This window comes from Cibotium barometz, chromosome 42 (genome assembly GCF_041138505.1).
Source record: "Cibotium barometz isolate CiBa-2024 chromosome 42, ASM4113850v1, whole genome shotgun sequence".
NCBI classification, from domain to species: domain Eukaryota; kingdom Viridiplantae; phylum Streptophyta; class Polypodiopsida; order Cyatheales; family Cibotiaceae; genus Cibotium; species Cibotium barometz.
In genome coordinates this window covers 43,768,892-43,790,209 of record NC_141087.1, presented here as the reverse complement: position 1 = coordinate 43,790,209, position 21,318 = coordinate 43,768,892, and the positions used below count along the sequence as shown (strand labels likewise).

General features: G+C 49.4%; 1 protein-coding gene across 1 annotated transcript; it reads right to left on the bottom strand.

Moving 5' to 3' along the window:
• Positions 1-2,343: 2,343 nt before the first annotated feature.
• On the bottom strand, positions 2,344-20,990 carry LOC147614516 (uncharacterized). The gene is made up of 3 exons (XM_086781070.1): positions 20,541-20,990; positions 3,155-3,470; positions 2,344-3,024 (listed from the first exon to the last, which is right to left on the bottom strand). The coding sequence occupies exons 1-3, from the start codon at positions 20,810-20,812 to the stop codon at positions 2,599-2,601; spliced, it is 1,014 nt and encodes a 337-aa protein (XP_086637196.1). The 5' UTR covers positions 20,813-20,990; the 3' UTR covers positions 2,344-2,598.
• Positions 20,991-21,318: the final 328 nt, after the last annotated feature.

Genomic DNA, 21,318 nt, shown 5'->3' with positions numbered 1-21,318 from the left:
CATCGAGAATGATCTCCATCCGGCCCTCACTGTGACTCAGTAAGGTGGAATTGTCGCCAATGAAAATGCGACCTAACCGCCGTTTCAGATCCTGAAAGAAGTCACCGAAAGGAGTCATGTGCCTAGAAGCACCACTATCAAGAATCCATTCCCGAGTATCCTTGGCGGTGAAGCCAACTGCCTCCTCCCTCGAAGAAGATGAAGCATCGGTGTCCAACATCTCCAAGTGCACAAAGGCTGGAGTCTTTGTCAACGACCCTCTGTTTTCTCTGGATAGTATGTAGGTGTGCACGGGGACATGGTGGACAGTGTGAATGGCATCAATTTGGAGTTAAAAAAGGAAACCCATGTGTGGACAACCCCAAGTGTGAAGGGGACAAAGAGATTTTAATTTAAAAGGTTTTATAACCTTTGGTGGCCCAAAAGCTAATTTGGGAGGCTACTCCACTTTTGGGAGACACGCTTTTCTCTCTCATGCTTTTTGGGGAGGCGTGTGCTTTTTCTCTATTGGAGGGGCTGGCTTAAGCTACACGCGCTTGGGCTTTCTCTCTCCGTCTCACTTGGAGAGGGGCATGGCGAGCAGATGGCATGGCAGGCAACGCATAGGGCTGAACAGCATGCCTTCTTCTCCCTCCTTGCAAAAAGGCTGGCAGGCTGGTCGGGCCAGCAGACTGCGTTGCTTTTGGCTGGCGGGCAGGGTGGTACGCTGAGACTTGGGTGCTTTCTCTTGATGGCTGGTCAGCAGGGAGCACAGGCGGGCAGACTGCAGGGCAGCGCACAGCTCAGCAGGCCCACCCACGAATGTCTCTCTCTCTCTCTCTTGCTAGGAGGCGGGGCTGGATTGAGCATGTTTTCTCTCTCTCTCTCTCTCTCTCTTTTGGGAGGAGGGGTTTGGCAGCTTGAAGAGTGGATTCCAAGGACTTTTTATGGGCTGTTTTTGTTTGGCAGCAAATTCAGCTATGTGCTTTGGTTTCCGGCTGCAAGTACAAGTCAGTTGAATGTGTTCCTTGGCATGGGAGTGATGCAAGCTCGCATGGCTGCATGTGTCAGAATACGCAGCGGAGATGTTGACCAGACCTGGGAACACGAGCAAAACGCAGTGCAGAAAATCTCAGCACAAGAGAGAGAGAGAGAGAGGCGTGTAACTCTGCACTATATACACAAGAAGATCCCGGGTATGATACATACAATGACAAGGTGCTGGGGGCCTATTTAAATGGCCCCCCATCAGCAGTGATCCGAACCTGTATCTCTTTCGGGAACGCGGCATGGTCACGCTTATCATCCTTTGTGTGGATGATCTCATCCTCACCGGCGGTCATGTGGAGCACATTGGAGTGACGAAGGCTGCTTTGTCAAAGGAGTTTGAGATGACCGATTTAGGCTTACTCCACTTCTTTTTGGGATTGGAGATCTGGCAGACCCAGAGAGGGTTTTTCGTCTCTCAGCAGCGGTATGTTCATGAGTTGCTTGAGGCCTTTGGGATGGAGAACTGCAAGCCTATTACTTCGCCGATGGACCCAAACACAGTTAACCGTTACAGATCCTTGTGAGCCAGTTGATGCCTCGCAGTACCGGAAGTTGGTTGGTTCATTGATCTGGTTGCTGAACACCAGATTGGACTTGAGCTTCTCCGTAGGGCTGTTGAGCTCTTTTATGCAGACGCCATTGAAGTCTCATTGGGACGCAGGATTGCGGATCTTGCGGTATCTGCAGAGTACGAAGGATCTGGGACTCTTTTACACAGGAGGGAATGGAGTCAAGCTCCAAGGTTGGAGTGACTCAGATTGGGGAGGAGATCTACTTCAGGATACAGTTTTACCCTCGGCTCAAGAGCAGTTTCTTGGAGCAGCAAGAGGCAGCCAACTATTGCCCTTTCTTTGACGACAGAGGCAGAATATCGGACTGCTTGTGGTGCTGCTTGTGAGGTTGTATGGCTGCGGAGGCTGCTAGGCATAGTTGCCACACGTTTTTTGAAACGCGTTTTTGAAACGTGTTTGAAACGTTTCAAAAACGTTTCAAACAAATTTCCAAAAGTTTTTTAAAAGTTTTTTTCAAATTTTTTTTCAGGTGTTTTTTCCAGGTTTTTTTTAGGGGGGTGTCCATAAATTTATGTTTGGTACAGTTTAATGCTAAAATCTACATTCAACTTTCATATACATGAATCATGATACATCATGAATGATGAATCCATGATTCAAATTTCATACTGAATCCTGATTCTTAATACATCATACATGATTACAATTTACATCATACAATGATCATACATGTAACATGAATCATGATACATCATACATGATACATGGCAGTCTTCAGGAATCAGGAATTAGATCATAGATGGCAAAAACCCATATAATTATTAATAGCATAACCAGTTTGAAGTTACAAGTTACAACTTACAACATACTAAGCAACATACTAAGCACTAGTGAATAGTGTCAAATGATAAATCTGAAATCTGAAATACAGATGTCTGTACCGAAAGACCAAATACAAAAACTCTGAAAAAACAAATGGTCTCCAATGTCTGGAGTCTGGACTCTCAACTCTAGACTCAAGTGTCAAGAGTCAAGAGTCACTAGTAGTAACTAGTAACTACTCAGCATCATCCTCCTCTGAGGAATGTGAGTCTGTGTCGTAAGAAGATGAAGCCTCAGCCTCAGCCTCAGCACTCGTAGATGCATGATCTGCTGATGTCGGTGCCCGTGATCGTGTCATAGTAGCTGGTGCCATCATCTCCTCGTATAGCATGGCATAGATGTCGCGCTCCTCAGCAGGGATCTCTGGTACGTCCTTCACTTTCTCTATGTCGATCTTGTCGACATTCACTTGGCGCGGCTCAATGGGATTGCCTTGCTGCTCAATTAAACGGAGGTTGCAATGACAATACACCAACCGTTCTAATTGAGCAGTGGACAATTTGTTCCTCTTCTTTGTATGGAAGAGGGCCCATGTGCTCCAGTTTCTCTCACATGGACCAGAGCTGCAATCCTGTGAGAGGACTCGTAATGCAAGGCGTTTCTGTCAAAAGATAACAGAAAACTTTATAAATAATAAGAAGAAACAACTTATATAAGTTGTAAGTACTAAGTTGTTACTTCAAAGTGCAAACTTATTACATGTAAGTTGTAACTTGTCAGTGGGCACTTACCAGAACTGGAGTACCGATGCCATATTTCTCCCACCAAGAGACTGGCTGAAGCTGAGTCTCTCTCAAAACTGCAGTGGCTCTCCCAAAGGCATGACTCCCATTCCGAAATACTAGGAGCTCATCCTCTAACTTCCTGAGGAGCTGAACATCACCTCCAGTCCAGGTCTGGATGTAAGACTGCCATCCCTCTTCTAGCTCCTCATTGTTGAACTGCTCCTCATTCCGCCATAGTGGGTGTAGTATATGGGCAACCGCATGGATTGGCCTATGAAACCAATCCCATCTACGGTTCCACACCTCCCTGATGTCCTGGATCCTGTTCAACGACACTTGGAAGCATGGAATTAATATCAATGTATAATGTGGCCACTGGCAACTAAAAGAACAACAATGACATACAATGATACATACCTCTCAGCTGATAGTATAGTGCATCGATCTAGGGCCTCTCCAATGCGGTCCATGAACTCATATAAGAGTCCAAGGGTGCTGCCCTCCATGTCCGTAATGCGAAGCACACTATATATAGGCTGAGTGGCCGTGACAAGTGCAAGGGCCTCAGCCCACCAAGTGTCTCGCATTACCGCGCGCACAAATGCTACTGCCTTGGGATGCTCTCTATCATCCCATGCCATCCACTCCTGAGAGACAACAGTGCGGAGTAAACCTGTACGGACCCGCACAAGCCTCTCAACCACAATGAGCATGTAAGCAAACCTGGTGTTTGAGGGCTTCAACAACTCCAAATCACTGTGTGCACGAAACATAGCTAAAACCTTTGGCCTCTTGGTGACAAACTTCACCATGCTCCGAGAAGTACTAAAGAGGTCGGCAATCCACCCAATTTTGGCCACATCCTCTATCAAGAGGTCCAAGCTGTGTGATGCACATGGAGTCCACACTATCTTTGGAAACTCATCCTCTAACATCCTGCCCATAGATACACAATTTGACCCATTATCTGTAACTACCTGCACTATGTTCTCTGGGCCAATCTCTAGCACTGCCTCACGCAAATGTCTCCATATGAATGCTCCAGTAACAACTGTACCTGGAACCGAGGCATCAATGGCACGCAAAAACATTGTGCCCTTACAACAGGACACCAAAATGTTATATACATTTCTCTTTCTCATGTCTGTCCAGCCATCACAAAGCAATGTGCATCCATATTTCTGCCAGGTTGCCTTCAAAGGCTCCATCTCAAGCTCCACTGCCTTCTTCTCCTTCCTTAAGTGGGTTTTGCGAAGGGACTCATAAGATGGACCCTCCCACTCATACCCAATGCGGCTGATAGCTTTAATGGCCTTCTTCCAACGAGGAGTACGCACGACGTGAAATGACAAAGCGCATTGTATAAACAACTTTGTCAATTCACGTGTGGCCTCCTTGACAGCTTGCTTTTGTATGCCTGCTTTAATGCCTGCCCTCTTTAGAGAAGGCACGGTGGGCAATGAAGATCTGTGGGCTACAGGAATGGAGCTAGACCCACCTGCTTGACTCTGCAAATCATCCTCTGTCCTAGCTCTTTTGGACACATCACCTACAGAATCTGTATCCTGTACATCATCATCAATAGGCTGAATTCCCTTTGCTGCTTCATGTTCTCTCTTCCATTGCTGAAGAGACGCTACAACCTCTCTTGGTACTTGACTGCAAGGGCCAATGCCTTCCCCTCTTACTCCTGTAAAATGGGCCTTTACCCTAATAATAGACCCACCTGACACTTTGGCACAAAAATTGCATTTCCACCTTTCTGTGCCTGAACCCCCATATCTGCTCACAGGAGTTACGTGGTTCCACATGGCATCCTTAGCCCGAGGCATGATGAATGAATGAAGAAATTTGGGCAACCTGGCAAGAAATGCCCAAATTTCAAATCTGAAATTTGGTCCAAAATCAGAAAAAATCAGCATTTAGGGTTATTAAAAACCTGAGAAGCAGGGTGCGTAGGGGCCGGAGGAGTAGGCTTGGTGCGTAGGCAAGGTGTGCATGCACCAATGTAGGCAACCTGGCAAAAAATGCCCAAATTTCAAATCTGAAATTTGGTCCAAAATCAGAAAAAATCAGGATTTAGGGTTAGTACAAACCTGTTACCTACGGTGCGTAGGGGCCGGGGGAGAAGGACTGGTGCGTAGGTAGGGGTGCAAGCAAACCTGGAAGACTTCAAAGGCTGGAAACGTCTCTTTCAAGCGTCACTTTCAAAACTGAAATGCCAGGAGATACTGCATCGTACGTTTTCTATCATAAAAAAAAACTGGCCCAGCAAAAAAACGCGTTTCAAACGTTTGAAACGTTTGCACGTTTCAAACGAGTAGCCTAAAGTTTGAAACGCGTTTTTTTGCAACTATGCTGCTAGGCAAGATTGGGTTTCCACAGAGGGAGCCCACAATCATCCAGTGCGATAACCAGAGTTGTATACCTATTGCTCGGAACCCGGTTTTCCATTCCCGCACCAAGCATATAGAGATACAGTATCACTTTGTACGTGAGAAGATCTTGGCTGGTGACATCTTGCTACTTTATTGTTCGACGGAGGACAATGCGGCGGACCTCTTCACGAAGTCTCTACCTCAGGCTACGCTCAGGCGGCACTCCAGCTCCCTTGGGTTGGTTTCACAGCCACGAGCTGAGAGGGGGTGTTAGAAGTCATCTCCTGTCTATATTTATACACACCAGGGCCTCTGTTGTGGGTGTGCCCGCCCAGTATAAGGTGTTTTATCATTTTTCCACACTCCCCGTATTTTTCCCTATTTTTTTCCATTTTTCCTAGTAGTGGGGAGGGTTGCCAGAGGGTGCCAGGAGCACTCCAGTGCTGGCCGACTGCATGTTTCTCAATCGTGGGCTACTGGACTGCTGGCCGACTGCACTTTCTCAGTCGCGTGGGCACTTATCTGCTGGCCGACTGCATTTATGCAGTCGTGGGCACCTTTTATGCTGGCCGACTGCTCTCCCAGGGATGTATATATAGGCCCCTTGCCCCCACCACTCATTCATTCAGTTTTCTCAGGATCTTGTGTATAGAGAAGAGTTTACACACCTATCTCTCTGTGTTTCTTGTGCTGTTTATTTTCTGCAGCCTACTTGCTCTTGTCTACCCAAGTTTGGTTATCATTTCCGCTGCATATTCTAACATATGCCTAGCAAATACCCACAAACGACCTAACATCATACGTTGTTTCCGGGATCTCCCAGTTCAGGATCTCTGCCACTTTTGTTGGATCTAATCGGATGTCTTCGGCTTTGATTATATATCCGAGGTAGTAAACCTCGTGTATATAAAACTTCGATTTCTTCTCATTGACATAAAGCCCGTTGCTTTCTAGCAACTTCATCACTTTTTCGACGTCAATGTCGTGCTACTCTTCGGTGGCTGAGAAAATCAGTACGTCGTCCAAAAAGATGAAGACACTTTCCTATCAAGTCCCTGAAAACACACATCATCATGCCATTAAATGTAGCTTGGGCATTGGTTAATCCAAAACCCCGAGGGGTCATCTTGATCTTTTGCCTCTTAAGTCTTGACGCCTTTAAGCAGATCAGTAAGAGCTGTCGAGACATCAGAAAACTTGTCAACGTGGGTGAAATATGCCTGGCAAATACCCACAAACGACCTACAGTGCGGAATACGGTTTTGGAAATGTCCCTATCCATAATTCTCACCTGATGGTAGCCACTTTTGAGGTCAATTTTTTAAAATACCCCTACTTCATTCAACCTCTCTAATATATAATCAATTGGAGGCATAGGAAACTTATTCTTTATCATCAACTTATTGAGCACACGATAATCTACACAAAGTATGGAGGATCCATCCTTCTTTTTGACAAAGAGTATCGAGAACGTATGAAACCAAACTGCCGCAATTCTTAGCGTTGACGATCCAACTCCGTCTCTATGGCCTTGCTCAGGCAGTATGGAAACTTACTAGGGGGTTCGAAATATGGGAGGAGCTCAATTTTATGGTCCTCCAGTGGGGGAAGTCTTGAAGGTAAGTTGTCCCAAAGAAAGATCTCCTAGAACCAGTCATGCAAGGCCTTGTACTTCTCTAAAGCACTAGTCACAATCTGGGTGGTCTGAACCTAGATCACTGCACACTGTGCACCTTTCTAAATCTCTTGTTTAGCCTGTAGATGGCTAATGAACAGAAAGTTAGATATCCCGGGTTCACACTTAATGCTTAATGGGGCCTTTGACACATTTCGGGTAATCCAAAATGTGTGTTGGTCCCAATCAATGTCTGAGGTAAACTTGTGAAACCACTGGATCCCTAAGATTATGTCTGCTCCTACGAGAGCGGCAACCATGAAATCCCGCACAAGTTCTATCCCTTGTATGACTAATTTAGTTCGACGAGCTTTAAACTTGATGCTCGCTGTTATGCCCGTGCTAAATCTCTCCACTTTCTTGTCTACCGAGTTCAACGACTTGTCTACCGGGGTCGCCGAGCGGCTTGTTCTATGACCACGTCTTTTGTACTGCCGCTGTCAAAGAAGACAACAATCCTCTGGCCAACTATGTAGGCAAAGATCTTGAGCAATTCGTTACACTCATACTCTTGGTCCACATGGCAACAAGTGTGGGATGCACATGACAAGCCAATGGTGTCAACTGTCAAAATATGCAGGGGAAATGATAACCAAACTTGGGTTCACAAGAGCAAGTAGAGTGCAGAAAATAGACAGCACAAGAGACACAGAGAAATAGGCGTGTAAACTCTTCTCTATACACAAGATCTCGCACAAAACTGAATGATACAATGGTGAGGAGCATGGGGCCTATTTATATGCCCCATGGATGCAGTCCGCCAGCGCATGAGGCTCTCCACGACTGCATAAAGCCGTCGGCCAGCAGCAGATGTCTCCATGACTGAGTAAAACAGGTCGGCCAGCATAGAATATCTCCACGACTGTGTAAAACAGGTCGGCCAGCATCAGCACCTCCACAACTGCAGAATGGGCAGTCGGCCAACCACCATGGGCTCCTGCCAATCATCTGGCATCCATCCACACCATGGGGAAAAAATACGGGGAGTGAGAAAAAATGATAAAACACCTATACAGGGCGGGCACACCCACAACAGAGGCCCTGGTGTATAAAAATAGACGGGAGATGACTTCTAACACCCCCTCTCAGCTCCTGGCTGTGAAATCAACCCAAGGGAGCTGGAGTACCGCCTGAGCGTAGCCTGAGGTAGAGACTTCATGAAGAGGTCCGCCGCATTGTCCTCCGTCGAACAATAAAGTAGCAAGATGTCACCAGCCAAGATCTTCTCACGTACAAAGTGAGACTGTATCTCTATGTGCTTGGTCCGGGCATGGAAGACCGGGTTCCGAGCAATAGCTATACAACTCTGGTTATCGCACTGGATGACTGTGGGCTCTTTCTGTGGAAACCCAATCTCGCCTAGCAGCCTCCGCAGCCACACAACCTCACAAGCAGCACCACAAGCAGCCCGGTACTCTGCCTCTGTCGAAGAGAGGGCAATAGTTGGCTGCCTCTTGCTGCTCCAAGGAACTGCTCCTGAGCCGAGGGTAAAACTGTATCCTGAAGTAGATCTCCTCGTGTCTGGATCTCCTCCCCAATTTGAGTCACTCCAACCTTGGAGTCTGACTCCATCCCCTCCTGTGTAAAAGAGTCCTTGATCCTTCGTACTCTGCAGATACCGCAAGATCCGCAATCCTGCGTCCCAATGAGACTTCAATGGCGTCTGCATAAAAGAGCTCAACAGGCCGCGTTCCCGAAAGAGATATAGGTTAGGATCTGCAACCGATCTCTAAAATCCAGTCCGAACAAAGAAGGAATCAATCTTCTGATTCCAAGCCCTGGGAGCCTGCTTAAGACCATACAAGGCCTTACGTAGCCTGTAAACCATCCCTTCTGATCCTGGAACAATAAAGCCTGGAGGCTGCTCAACATACACCTCCTCCTGCAGGTCACCATTAAGGAACGCAGATTTTACATCCATTTGATACACGGGCCACCTCTGAGAAGAAGCAAGGGCAAGAACGGTCCAAATCGTGGACATCCGTGCTGTCGGTGCAAAGGTATCCTCGTAGTCGATGCCTGGCCGCTGAGCATAACCTTTAGCCACAAGTCTAGCTTTGTGTTTGTCCACCGACCCATCATCGATGGCATCAAGTTCCACCTGCATGGCTTTCCTCCAAGTATCCTGTGAAAGGGCTTCCTTGACGGAAGTGGGCTCCTTGTCCCGCATAATACGAGACATCAAAGCATAGTTTACCTGAAGAAGCTCCACTGTATTGCTTTTATCTCGGACTCAGTGTGATCTTCGAGGGCCGTCCTCTGTGGTCCACTCGGAGGGTAACTCTGTGACACCCGACTCCCGAAGGGTGTCTAACCACCACCTAGGTACTCGAACAGATCGTGGAGCCTCCTGAGGTCGCAGGTCTACTCCAGCTACTACAGGGTCAACCTCCTGTACTGACGGTTGATCAACTGGAATAATGGTCTGGGAATCATCATCAAACTCCTCTGGATCTCCAAGAAGTGGCGGCTCCTCGACAGTGGACACTGGAACATGCTCGTCAAAGACCACATCCCAGCTGACAACAATCTCGTTCCTGTCTGGATCATACAATATGTATCCCTTGGAAAGAGAATTATACCCCACAAATACAAGCTTGCGGGACTTGGAGTCAAGCTTCCCCTTCAGCTTCTCTCATTCTGAGTCAGGCTTCTTCTCAGAAGACTTCTCCGGTGAAGCCTTCCCTTTGCCCTTGTTGTTATTCCGCCCTTTCGATCGTTGGCCAGTTAAGGCCTCCGAACTGCCGCTGTGAGGAGGGTTTGTGAAACGTTCCTCCTGGTCCAAGACCATTGGCACAAGCTCCTCCCAGGTAATGGTGCTGAGCTTGCCACTCGTAATCGACGAGGAGTAGAAAGCAGAATACTAAGTAGGCAAGTGGGACAGCAAAGTGATGGCCATGTCTTCAAATGATCTCTCCTTCCCAGCTTGGAGGACTTCCTGCTGAAGGGCCTGCAGCTTGTTAATGTGTTCCCGCATCGTCGAGGACTTTGCAGGGTTCATAACCCGCATCTGCACTTCCAAGGAGATCCTTTTCATGGGTGATACCCTGTTATAAAGAGAAGCCAAGTGCTCCCATATGCCTCTCGCCAGCGTCATGTGCTTTACATGATTGATCACTTGTGGTGTGCAGTTGAGGAAAATAAATGACCAGACCCTGGCATTGACACGATCCCACATGTGTAACTGTGCCTCTCGGTCCTTCTTCATCGACAGTAACTCCCCTTCCTCTGCTTCCGGCCGTGGAACCCCGATGATGATGAAATCAGCAAGGTCATATGACTCCAGCACAGACTCCATCATAACCTTCCAGATGCCGTAATTGTTCCCGTCCAACTGACGGTCCACTGGGAACGTGGGGAGAGTCGAGATCTTCACGTGCTTCTCAGCCATCTCTAGTAAATCTGCCATCGAGGAGATTAAACTGAAAAGGGTGGGTGGGTGGGAAGAAAAAACTCTAAAACCTGCGAGTGGCTATCCAGCACCTTAGCCCGCCTTCCTCTTGCAACTTCTCTTCCCGAACAGTCCAAAACAGTCCACCAATCAGCAACCTAACTATCCCCCTCTTGCTCAGAAAACTCCCAAGATCTATCACGAGCCTAGGGCTCTGATACCATGTCAAAATATGCAGCGGAAATGATAACCAAACTTGGGTTCACAAGAGCAAGTAGAGTGCAGAAAATAGACAGCACAAGAGACACAGAGAAATAGGCGTGTAAACTCTTCTCTATACACAAGATCCCGCACAAAATTGAATGATACAATGGTGAGGAGCATGGGGCCTATTTATATGCCCCATGGATGCAGTCGGCCAGCGCATGAGGCTCTCCACGACTGCATAAAGCAGCCGGCCAGTAGATGTCTCCACGACTGAGTAAAACAGGTCGGCCAGCATAGAATATCTCCACGACTGTGTAAAACAGGTCGGCCAACATCAGCACCTCCACAACTGCAGAATGGGCAGTCGGCCAGCCACCATGGGCTCCTGCCAATCATGTGGCATCCATCCACACCATGGAAAAATGGAAAAAAATAGGAAAAAATAGGAAAAAAATACGAGGAGTGAGGAAAAATGATAAAACACCTATACAGGGCGGGCACACCCACAACAGAGGCCCTGGTGTATAAAAATAGATAGGGGATGACCTCTAACATCAACACCCTATAGTTATGTTGCAGTCACTAGTGGTCGTATAGCTGTACACGTCAGGGGTTGATGGTCGTGTAGCTAATCCATAGTTGCCAAGCGTTTCATGAAACGCGTTTCATAAACATTTCTTTCAAATCCCAATCATTTCATACAAAACAAGGGGGTTACAGGCCCCAAAATTTATATATAAGTTTATAATATGTAAAAAATATGTTGCCTTCCCTGCAAAACAATATTAAACATGCATCATTTACACATTAAAACATGCTTTCAAGTTAAAACTAAAGAACCTTGGTAAAAAACACTTAAAACGTACAGTTCCCAGGCAGACACGAATGAAACGCGTTTTATTCATAACGTTATGAAACGTCTCGTTTCATTCAAGCTGAATGAAACACGTTTCATTGCAACTATGAGCTAATCATATAGCTGGTCATACAGCCAGTACAGCTTACACCCTTCTTTTTAGCAAAAAAAAAAAATTTCCGAGAAAAGATCCTTTCATTAGTTATATAAAACCGCCCGTAGGGCTACAAAAGATCTCTCCTGCTCCTAAGAGAGATAGAGCAGCGAATACATCATGGCAGCCTGAGAGACTCTCCCTAGGTGCTGCAGAATACAAACATCAGTACAAAGAACTGAGCGGCTAAATCATACAATAGGGGGGGGAAAAGCCACACAGGTGGCCTGTAGTGCCAGCGGGGGGATCCCGTGTGTAAGGTGTAGAAAGGGCCACAACGCCAAGTGGTGTGAAAGGCCTGGCGCCGTAAGATCGCCTCATCCGAGTGTCCCCGATGCGGTCGTACTGTCCTCGCAGGGTGTGAATCAACTCCTGCCAAATCCCCCGTACAGTCTCTGCTGGTGGCTCCAATCTCCCCTCAAAGGCCGTAAAGCACCGGACCCTCCAGGTGAACCAGATGGTGAGGCTGCTGAGGAGCTCCCATCGTAAATCCCTCTCCTGAGTCCAGCTGGCGGACGAGAAATCCGGTGCCGGAACCAGGCGAGGCTGGCCCCTAATAAATCTGATGGCCTGACTGCCCTGCTCCATCTCATAGCCCATAGCAGGCCCTGACGAAGTCGACCAAGCAGCGGCACCCCACGTAAACATACCCTCTGGAGAGAGGGGAGCCAGAATACGCAGCATCCGCAGCCAAATCTGCTGTGCCTGAGGGCAGTCCCAAAGGCAATGTCTCTGTGTCTCCATAGGGTGGCCGCATCGGACGCAGGCCGCCGGAAGACCGCTGTAAACAAGCCAAGTGCCAACTGCTGAGCCCCTGTGGGCGACCAGCCACTGAAAAGCCGAGATCCTGCGGGCCTGCCGACTAGCCCAGAGCCGAGCCCAGAAATCCTCAAGGAACTCCTGTGAGAGTCCCTGTAGATGCCAATGCCCCGCTGCCGCTGGAGAAACCGTCCTCCTCGCCGTCAAAATATGCCGCCCCAGCCGAACAGTATACTGGAAAAAGGTGATCTCTGTGGCCTCAAGGGATGCATAAGGATCATGCCACTCGTACTCCCCGGGGTCCCACTGTAGCCGGGCCAAGGGGCGCGCTGCATATGCCCATATGCGCCAATCCGGGAGCACATCAGCAGGGTCGGGGTCAATATGCCACTTCCGAGAAGCGGCGGCCACTACCCGAATCCTCTGAAAGGTGCACTCTGCAACCAAAGGCGACTCCACCTCCACTCTCTGGAGTCTGCCCTCATCCTGGATCTCATAGTAGAGGCATCTGCCATCCTCAGTGCTAGCTCTGACAGCAATCAGGATCTCCAACTGTGTAAAGGCTCCCATCCACCGTGGGGCCACTGGCTCGAGAGGCGTGAACCACTCCTCTGTGAGTGCCTCCTGTATATCATCCCTCATAATCAAACCCCCTCTGAAGTGACTCAGCCTCTCCACCTGGATCTCCTCTGGTAGACTGCAGAAAGCCTGCCAGTCTCCAAAACTACGAGCTGGACTTGCCGCTAAAGGTCCCCAGGCTAGACGAGGCCGAGAACCCAGCATATGACCCTGCTCCGTGCGAACCGCTGGGCTCCAGATGAGCGGCTGTCGGGCCCGCTCCTCAACACAAGAAGGAGGCCGCTGAGAGAGCCCCGGTCTCAACAGCTCCCAAGCTCTCAGGATGCTCAAAGCAAATCTGTCCTCCCATCCTCTACTGAGGCCTGTCCTCCTCATCTCTATGAAGATCCAGCGAATCTCTGGTGCCCAAGTACCCCCTGCTCTGGGGGCGCCCGAGCCTGTAGTCGCTGCAAGAGAAGCTCTTTCCAAGGCTCAACGCCTGGAAGCAACCCCCGAACAATAAGCTTCCCCAATAAGGCTCTACTCTGATCGACTGGATCTATAATGCCTAAACCGCCCTGAGCCAACGGAAGTGTAATAACTGCCCATGCAACCTTTGCCCGAGCTGGCTGACCGTCCCTCCCGGACCACAGAAAGTTCCTGATCAGCCTCTGTACCTGGCTGATGCAAGAGCTCGAGAAAATCCAGCAAGACGTAATGTACCACATGGTCGCTAATAGCACCTGATTTGCCACCACCACCCTCCCAGCCAAGGATAGCCGAGCTGTACTCCAATACAATAGCTTCTTCCGAATGCTCAGAAGAAGCGGGGCAATCTGCTGCTCAGGTGACAAATCAAGGCCAATCTAGCATCCCAAATACCGCACTGCTGTGCCTGGAGGAATCCATCTAAAACCGGGGTCCGGGCTCCATGCCGGAGTGGGAGCACTACTGATCCAAAAGGCCACTGTCTTGCGCCAATTGATCAGTGCTCCCGAAGCTGCACTAAAAACCTGGAGCGACTGCTCAGCCCGAATAAGATTGGCCTCATGGCCATGCAAAAATAAGCCCGTGTCGTCTGCAAACTCAGCATCAAGCAGGTCCTCCCCCCGGATTGGGAGCTGCAGTCCTCTCAAACCAACCTCTTCTGCCGTCAAATACATACTCATAGCCTCCGCAAAGAAGAGAAAAAGGAAAGGGGCGAGAGGACACCCCTGACGGACTGATCTGGTCAGCTCAAAACTCGGCCCCCGTCCTCCTGCAATCAGCACCTGGCTGCGAGCTGTGGAATACAGAGCTGCCACCCCTCTGATCCATCCTGGCTCAAAGCCCAGGCGAAGCATAGTGCCCTCTAAGAACCCCCAATCAACTCTATCGTATGCCTTCTCAAAATCGAGAAGCATCACGACCAAGTCCTCGCCAAGAAATCTAGCTCGGGCCGTCGCCTCCCAGAAAGTAAAGATGTTGTCAAGGATACTGCGCTCCTTGACAAATCCTGTCTGAGTAGCATGAATCAACTCCCCCAAGAAGGGCTGGATCCTCAAACTCAAGGCCTTTGCCAAGACCTTGTAGACAGTATTGAGGATCGTAATAGGCCTCCAATGCCGAATGTCATCTGATACTCCCTCCCCCTTGGGGATAAGATAGATCAAGCCCTCTGAAAAGCTCTGCGGCATCACCCCAGTGTCCAAAACATGCTGAAAGCCCCTGCGGAGGCCTGGCCCCAAAAGGTCCCAATAGCGCATAAAAAAGGCCGGCGTCAGTCCGTCCTCCCCTGGGCAACTATGTCGCGGCAGGACCCTCAAGGCCTCGGCAAGCTCAATCTCTGACAGAGGCGCACCTAAAACTGTACGCATATGGTCTGTGACCCTCCTCTGCACATGGGCCCACACAGTCTATCTGCAAACATCTCGATCCTCAGTGGCTGGCTCCGCTGAAAGCAGGTCACTATAAAATGCAGTAGCAATGGCTCTGATCTCCCCGAGCTCAGTAGCTACCGATCCGTCCGGTCTACCCAGCTGGCGGACTCCTGCTCGCGCATGTCGGGGTCCAGTGATCTCAAAAAACTCTCCAATCACTCTATCACCAAGCTGCGTCCACTGAGAGGCCTGACGGCGATAGTAAAACTCATGTCTCTGCTCCTCAACCTCTCTAACCTCCTAGCGTGCCTGGCTCAGCTGGGACGCCACCCACTCACATGCAGGCTGCTGCTCCTGAAGGCGCTGTAGCGAAGCAAGGCTGCGCCTCAGCCGTTGCTCCCGCTCGCGAATCTCTCCCAGTCGTGTCAAAGCTGCAGCGTGTAGAAAAGAGCTAAGATCAATGAGTCCCTGGGCACACTGGCCCGCTGCATCCTGGTCAGAGCACTGACTATCATGCCAGATCCTCTCAATGTCCTCAGCGAGACTGGGATCTGTAAGTACCCTCTCTGGGATCCTCAACTGCAAGCTGGGCTCCCGGGTCCCCTCCTCCAATGCCAATATAACTGGCGCATGATCTGAAAATGAGGTGCCAGCGAGAATGCCGACGGAGCCCCCTCGCTCCCCTAACCAGTCGCCCACATAAAAGCGATCAATCCGTGATAGATTAGTCCCTCCCTGCCGGCGATCCGACCGAGAGAAACTAAGGCTGTCCTGAGACCGGGAGAAAGCCCCATGCTGCCATGCATCAGTGATCCTCAGTGACATGCAAAACCGGTCCCAAGCTGCAAGCTCCGTGCCGTGCACTGTAACATGACTGCCTCCCACCCTATTTGCCGGGTCCTCAAGCATGTTGAAGTCTCCCCCAACACACCACTGTGCGGCCTCTGGCAATGCATCTGTAACCTGAGTCCAGAACTTTGCTCTGGCACTAGCATGATTGGGCGCATAGATGTTGAGCACACCCAATAGCTCATCATGCATCCTCAGAATGACATACTGTGCTCTACCAGGCACAATGATCCCTCGATCCACAATGGCTTGCCGCCATACATCTGCAATAACCATGCATACTCCTCCCTGTCCACCCAAAGGACCAAACCCTGCAGACCAAAAAGTGTCCCATCTACCAGGCATCACCGAACCATATCTCCGGATCCTACTCTCACCCAAGTGGTGCTCCTGCATCATCAGAATATCAATGCTGCCACCAACCAGGCATCTCTGAAGCTCCTGCCTCAAGCAGCCTCGATAGCGTATAAAGTGTGCTCCGCCAAGGCCCTGTACATTCCATGAGATGATCCTCATGGATGCCCTGCTGAGGTGGATGCTGTCTCAGCCGTACGGCGGGCCTTCGCAAGCGGCTTGGATGGAGAGTAGTCCCCATCCGAACGGCTGCGAATCTGCCCACCCGGTGTACTGCAAGAATCCCGGATTAGGCGCCAGTGGCTGTGGCCCATGGCGACTGCCTCCTGCTCTGACAGAGCAACTTCGTGTATACTAACATATCCAGGGTCGCGTGCCAAGTCTGCCACTATGCGCACGACCAAATGATGAATCCCTGAGGTATCCACACTCCCGGGATCCAAGAAAAAATGAGCCAACTCCCAAAGTCGGCCTATCACATCTGTCACCTCCAGATCGCTCATGTGGTGCGAAAACTCAACTGCCTGAGTCTTCAAAGTGCTGAGAGCGAGCTCTAGAGTCCACTCCCGGTCACAAGGTCCACAAAGAGGGAACGAGAAGGCCACCGCTGAGTCTAGTGCCTCCTCCCCGCGGGCCGGAGGTATCACTACATGAACGCGAATGGGTGCTGGCTCATGGGGGCCCTCTGCTCCAAAAAGCCGTGTGAAAGTATAATCAAAAGCCTCCGAGCGCTGTCTAATGCCAAGGCGACTCAGCCGACTGCGGATAGATGAAATCCGTGAGGCCCTAATCGGCATAGGTCTCCTCTGTGATGCTCGAGCGAGGTCAGTGCTCAGCGCTCTCCGGACTGCAGGTGAGCGCCAGGGAACTGCCAGGGCCTCCCGGGAAGGTGAGGTGGGCGGAGGGGGAGGAGGGGGAGCCGAGGGAGGTGGAGAGGGAGCGGCTGCCGAAGCCGGAGCGGAGGCGGGAGGAGGCGATGGTGGAAGCGAGGCGGAGGGAGGGGACGGGGGTGCGGGGGGTGAAGGAGGGGGAGCTGGCATCTCCTGGTCCTCAGTCGCTGCAGGGGTCTCCTCCTGTAGGGGAGCAAAGCTGTTCCTCAGGGGAACCCAGTGAGGCTGAGACTGTGGCTGCTGCTGCAGCGGTCTCTGGGCGTGCTGCTGTGGCTGTCTCCCTCGGCGGCGCCCCTGTCCAGGCTGCCACTCCGAGGTCTCTGTGGCCTGAGCAGGTGTCCCAGAGGCAGCCTGCCGAGCCGAATCTGTGGGTGGGCCATCAGTGGCCTGCTGCTGTGGTGCGGGTCGAGGTCTCCTGCGAGGGCAGGCCTTGGCCAGATGACCGACCTGCCTGCAAATGAAGCACTGGTTCGGGAGCCCCGAGAACTCCACTCTCTGATCTATCCACCCCCCCCCCTATCCTAGGTAGCTGAATGACCTTAGGAAGGGAGGAGATGTCAGACACCAACACTCTGACCGAAGGTAGCCCCGCTGCTCTGGCCACCACTGAAGCAGCTGAGGGGCCCGTCTCTAGTACCGAGCCCACCAATGCTCCGAGCCTGGAGAGGAGCGGAAGATACTCCCGACGGAGACCAGGGAAACAAACTGTAACATGGAAAAGGCGCTCTCCCTGCTCCGCCGCTGCTGGGTCAAATCCATGCTGGTCTGAAGAAAGCCCGAGCACCCCTGATGTCAAGGGGACTCATGGCAAGGACCTTGGCAACGCTTTAGCGTTAAAATCACCTTTGTTGTGCTTTTAGATTTAAAACAATAATACCTACAAAGGTTAGAAAGAACACAAAATATTTAAAATATAGCATAAGGATGCATATTATTTACCCCTTCCTAGTGGTTGTGTTGATGTTTGTGTTGTCTCATTTGCATGGACACTTTTGTTGGGCTCCTAGCCTCACCAAGTCTGATACTCGTTTTTTAAAATTCTAAAAGGTGGAAAAAAATACGTGAAACAATTCATTGGAGCCTATTCTGTTTCAATGCATGGAGTTGGGTCCCAAAGGCCAGGACGGCCTCTCCCTTATAGCGTCTAGTTTTTCTCCCTTGTCTGCATCATTTTTCTGCCCACTGCTCACACCCCTGGACGCCACTAAATTGCCCCCTAGATTGCATGCCATCGCACCTATAGACCTCCTGCAGGCACTCCTTGAGGTTGGTTCTTCAATTTCTATAATTTTGGGCTGATTTCAAAAAATGCCAGGGCTTTTTTCTCCAGGCAGTGATCAAGACTCAAATGTCAATGTTTCATGCAATTTCCATGTTGGTTGTGGATGTCTTAGTCATTTGCAAGAGTTTCTAGCACCTGGACTTGCATTTTTGAAGAGACAAGGTGGCATTTTTTTGACATGTACTGCCCATTCCCCCCTCGTACAAAATGCATTTCAATCATTATTTCATGAATGAATGAATGAAATATGTTTCATGATACGCCTCAAAACAATAGAACCATGCACTGTGCAGATATGTTTATGTGCTTGCAAGGTTCATTTTCCGTTGTTTAAGCAATGTACTGATTGTTTAATTGCTTAAACCACTTCCACCCTCTAACAAAAAGTTTACCTGATGTCTAGACCATCAGGTACTGTTTACAGAATCAATTACATCTTTAGTTGCACAAGGAAGAAGTCTCCTTAGTTAAGAAATTGCATCATACATTCACAACCCTGGCACACTCAGTCCCAAGGTCAGGAACCCTTCACCCTCTCTTCCCCTTCCCTTTTTTTACTATTTGGTTTACTGATATGTTACAAAGGCTAAAAGACTGAAATCTGTTGACACGGTTCCGTCATTGTGCTCCAGGCTGGGAACAGAGCAACACCTCTGATCGTCTCCAACTTGCTCCTTTGTTTGCTCGATTTCTGGCTGGTTTTGAACTTCCAATGGCTGCCTCTGCTGGCTGCTCTTAAGGGACTGAGGGCTGAGAGGATCCAAATGAAGAATGAGAGACATATAACCCTATTTACAGCGATTCCCCCCTACCTCTACTGTTGGTCATCCAGCAGTGGAGGACACATTTTTTTAATAAAATTTTATAAATGTGTTCCCTATGGAACTAAAACATGCCCATCCACCCATCACCCCCAATGGCTGGCTGCCTGGTCTGGCCTGAATCTGAGCCGCCCATGTCAATCTGAGCCATCCATGGATGTCGGGGCTGAAATTTGAATCTGGGCTGCCCATAGATGTATGTTGATCATTCTTTTTCCAAACTGCACAATGTCATAAACCTTTGCTTCCACACATCAAAATCCATCATGGGTGTGCACCAACTCTACCATAGTACATCCCTACTTGTCAGATCATTTAATGGCCTCATCACTTCATAGAAAAAGGCTCATAGCATACATCAAGAAATCCACATGTAATGCATGAATTGCTTCATAAGGTAAATGCTCCATGAGCAAAGTAGAACCAAGTATGGTCTACTCCTTTCTATTCAAAGTAGAACCTTTGAATAGAACCAAGTATGGTCCACTCCTTTCTTAAACATAACAGTCAACAGAAAACCCAAATAGATGAGACCACTTAAAATTAATTTTTCAAGCTTTTCAAAACATATTCCTCGCTTAGTCAAGATCAAAGCATAGTTTGGCCTCGTCCCATGGTCCATTGATCTCAAATTTATATTCCTGAATCCTGATTAACCAGTACGGACACACCAGCATTATGAATATCACAACTGCCACAAACAGCACTAATGCAAGGCGATTGAGTGGGAAAATCAAGCCCATAGTGACAACAATGAGCATGCATGAGAACCACAGATGTAACTTGACAGAGTATTGCTTTATGCACCGAGTCACTAGAGGAAACAGAAGAAAAAACTCAGATGAGAACAGCATCAGTGCAAAGACTAGAAGGCCAGAAGGTAATCTAGATGCAATAAGAACAGAGGCGACGATCGATGCATTGAGGGACACATTGCCACTCAGCGTCGCAGGCTTCTTGACAGCTAGCTTTCCAGACAGGTCATTGGACTTGGAGCCGCGGGACGAAGCAGAGGTTCGGGCTGCTGGAGGCGGCCGGATGGATGAGTCGATGTAGTCGTGGAAGAAGAGATGGACCATGAGAAGGCATACGGTCAGCGCCCATATGGAATCCGAACTGATGGAGCTTGTCAGGGTTTGGAAAACTGGTGCCAACACATACAGACCACTGACAAAGTACGTGAAATACAGTGCATATCTATACAGAACAGCTAAGGAGATGCTGCCAGTGGTGAGAAGCAGCACAATGAACCCGAAAAAAAGTAAGACTGTGTCAAGGATGAGCAGGAGCGATGCATCAAGGACCCCATTCAAGGAGTATGTCCATACAGCAGCAACCATGGAAACTACGCATACGTACTGGGAGATGGCGACGGAGTCACGGACGGCGGTCCATGTGTCGCGCTTTACGACGTTGGCATTCATCACCATGGCCTCCAGGAAGGATGAATCTGTGTGGTTGTCCTCGAAGCCGGGCTGCATTCCGCCGTACACCACCTTCTGCCACTTCACTGCTGGGGACGCTGGACCAAACCCTCGCTGCTGCTGCTGCTGCTGCTGATCTGAACTCTCATCCTCCTCCATTGGCTGCTTTTTCGCCTGTTGCATTTCTTTTTTTGTGACTTTGACCATCTCTCTCTGATTTGGCCTGAATTCTTCTACCCTCGTTCCGGCATCGCTACAGCTCTTCTATTTATCGTGTGATCATCCGTCCTGCTTGGCTTAAAATGCAAGAACGCCTTCATAATTTATTGCCCTGCCTAAGAAACTCAAAACTTAGGGTGGATGCAGACCGCCTAAGGGTGTCACAATACCGCCACCCAAAAAAGTGCCTTGTGCACTCTTGAATGGGCCTACCCCAAGTTACTCGCCAAGTGTCCATGCCTACGTTTATTAAAAAAGTGATTGCCTATGCATGGGCGCTCTCTTTACACACCGCCCTTTACACAACGTGCATCTCCACCAGCATGTTAACTTGCATATACATGCAACATGTAAAGAGCCTGAGTCAGTGCATGCCTACTCCCAATCTGGTGCTCAACACATACGATACAAGTGCAAGTGCAAGTGCTCCTACTGTCTTTCTATACTATGGAAGAATGAATTGGTAATCAATAATCACTTACCCACATACTTAC

Coding starts and splice junctions, on each gene's coding strand:
- LOC147614516 (XM_086781070.1), bottom strand. CDS start 20,812: ATGGTCAAAGTCACAAAAAAAGAAATGCAACAGGCGAAAAAGCAGCCA. Junction 3,471..20,540: donor GACTCCGTCGCCATCTCCCA/GTACGTATGCGT, acceptor GTCGTTGAACAG/GATCCAGGACATCAGGGAGG. Junction 3,025..3,154: donor GCATCGGTACTCCAGTTCTG/GTAAGTGCCCAC, acceptor ATCTTTTGACAG/AAACGCCTTGCATTACGAGT.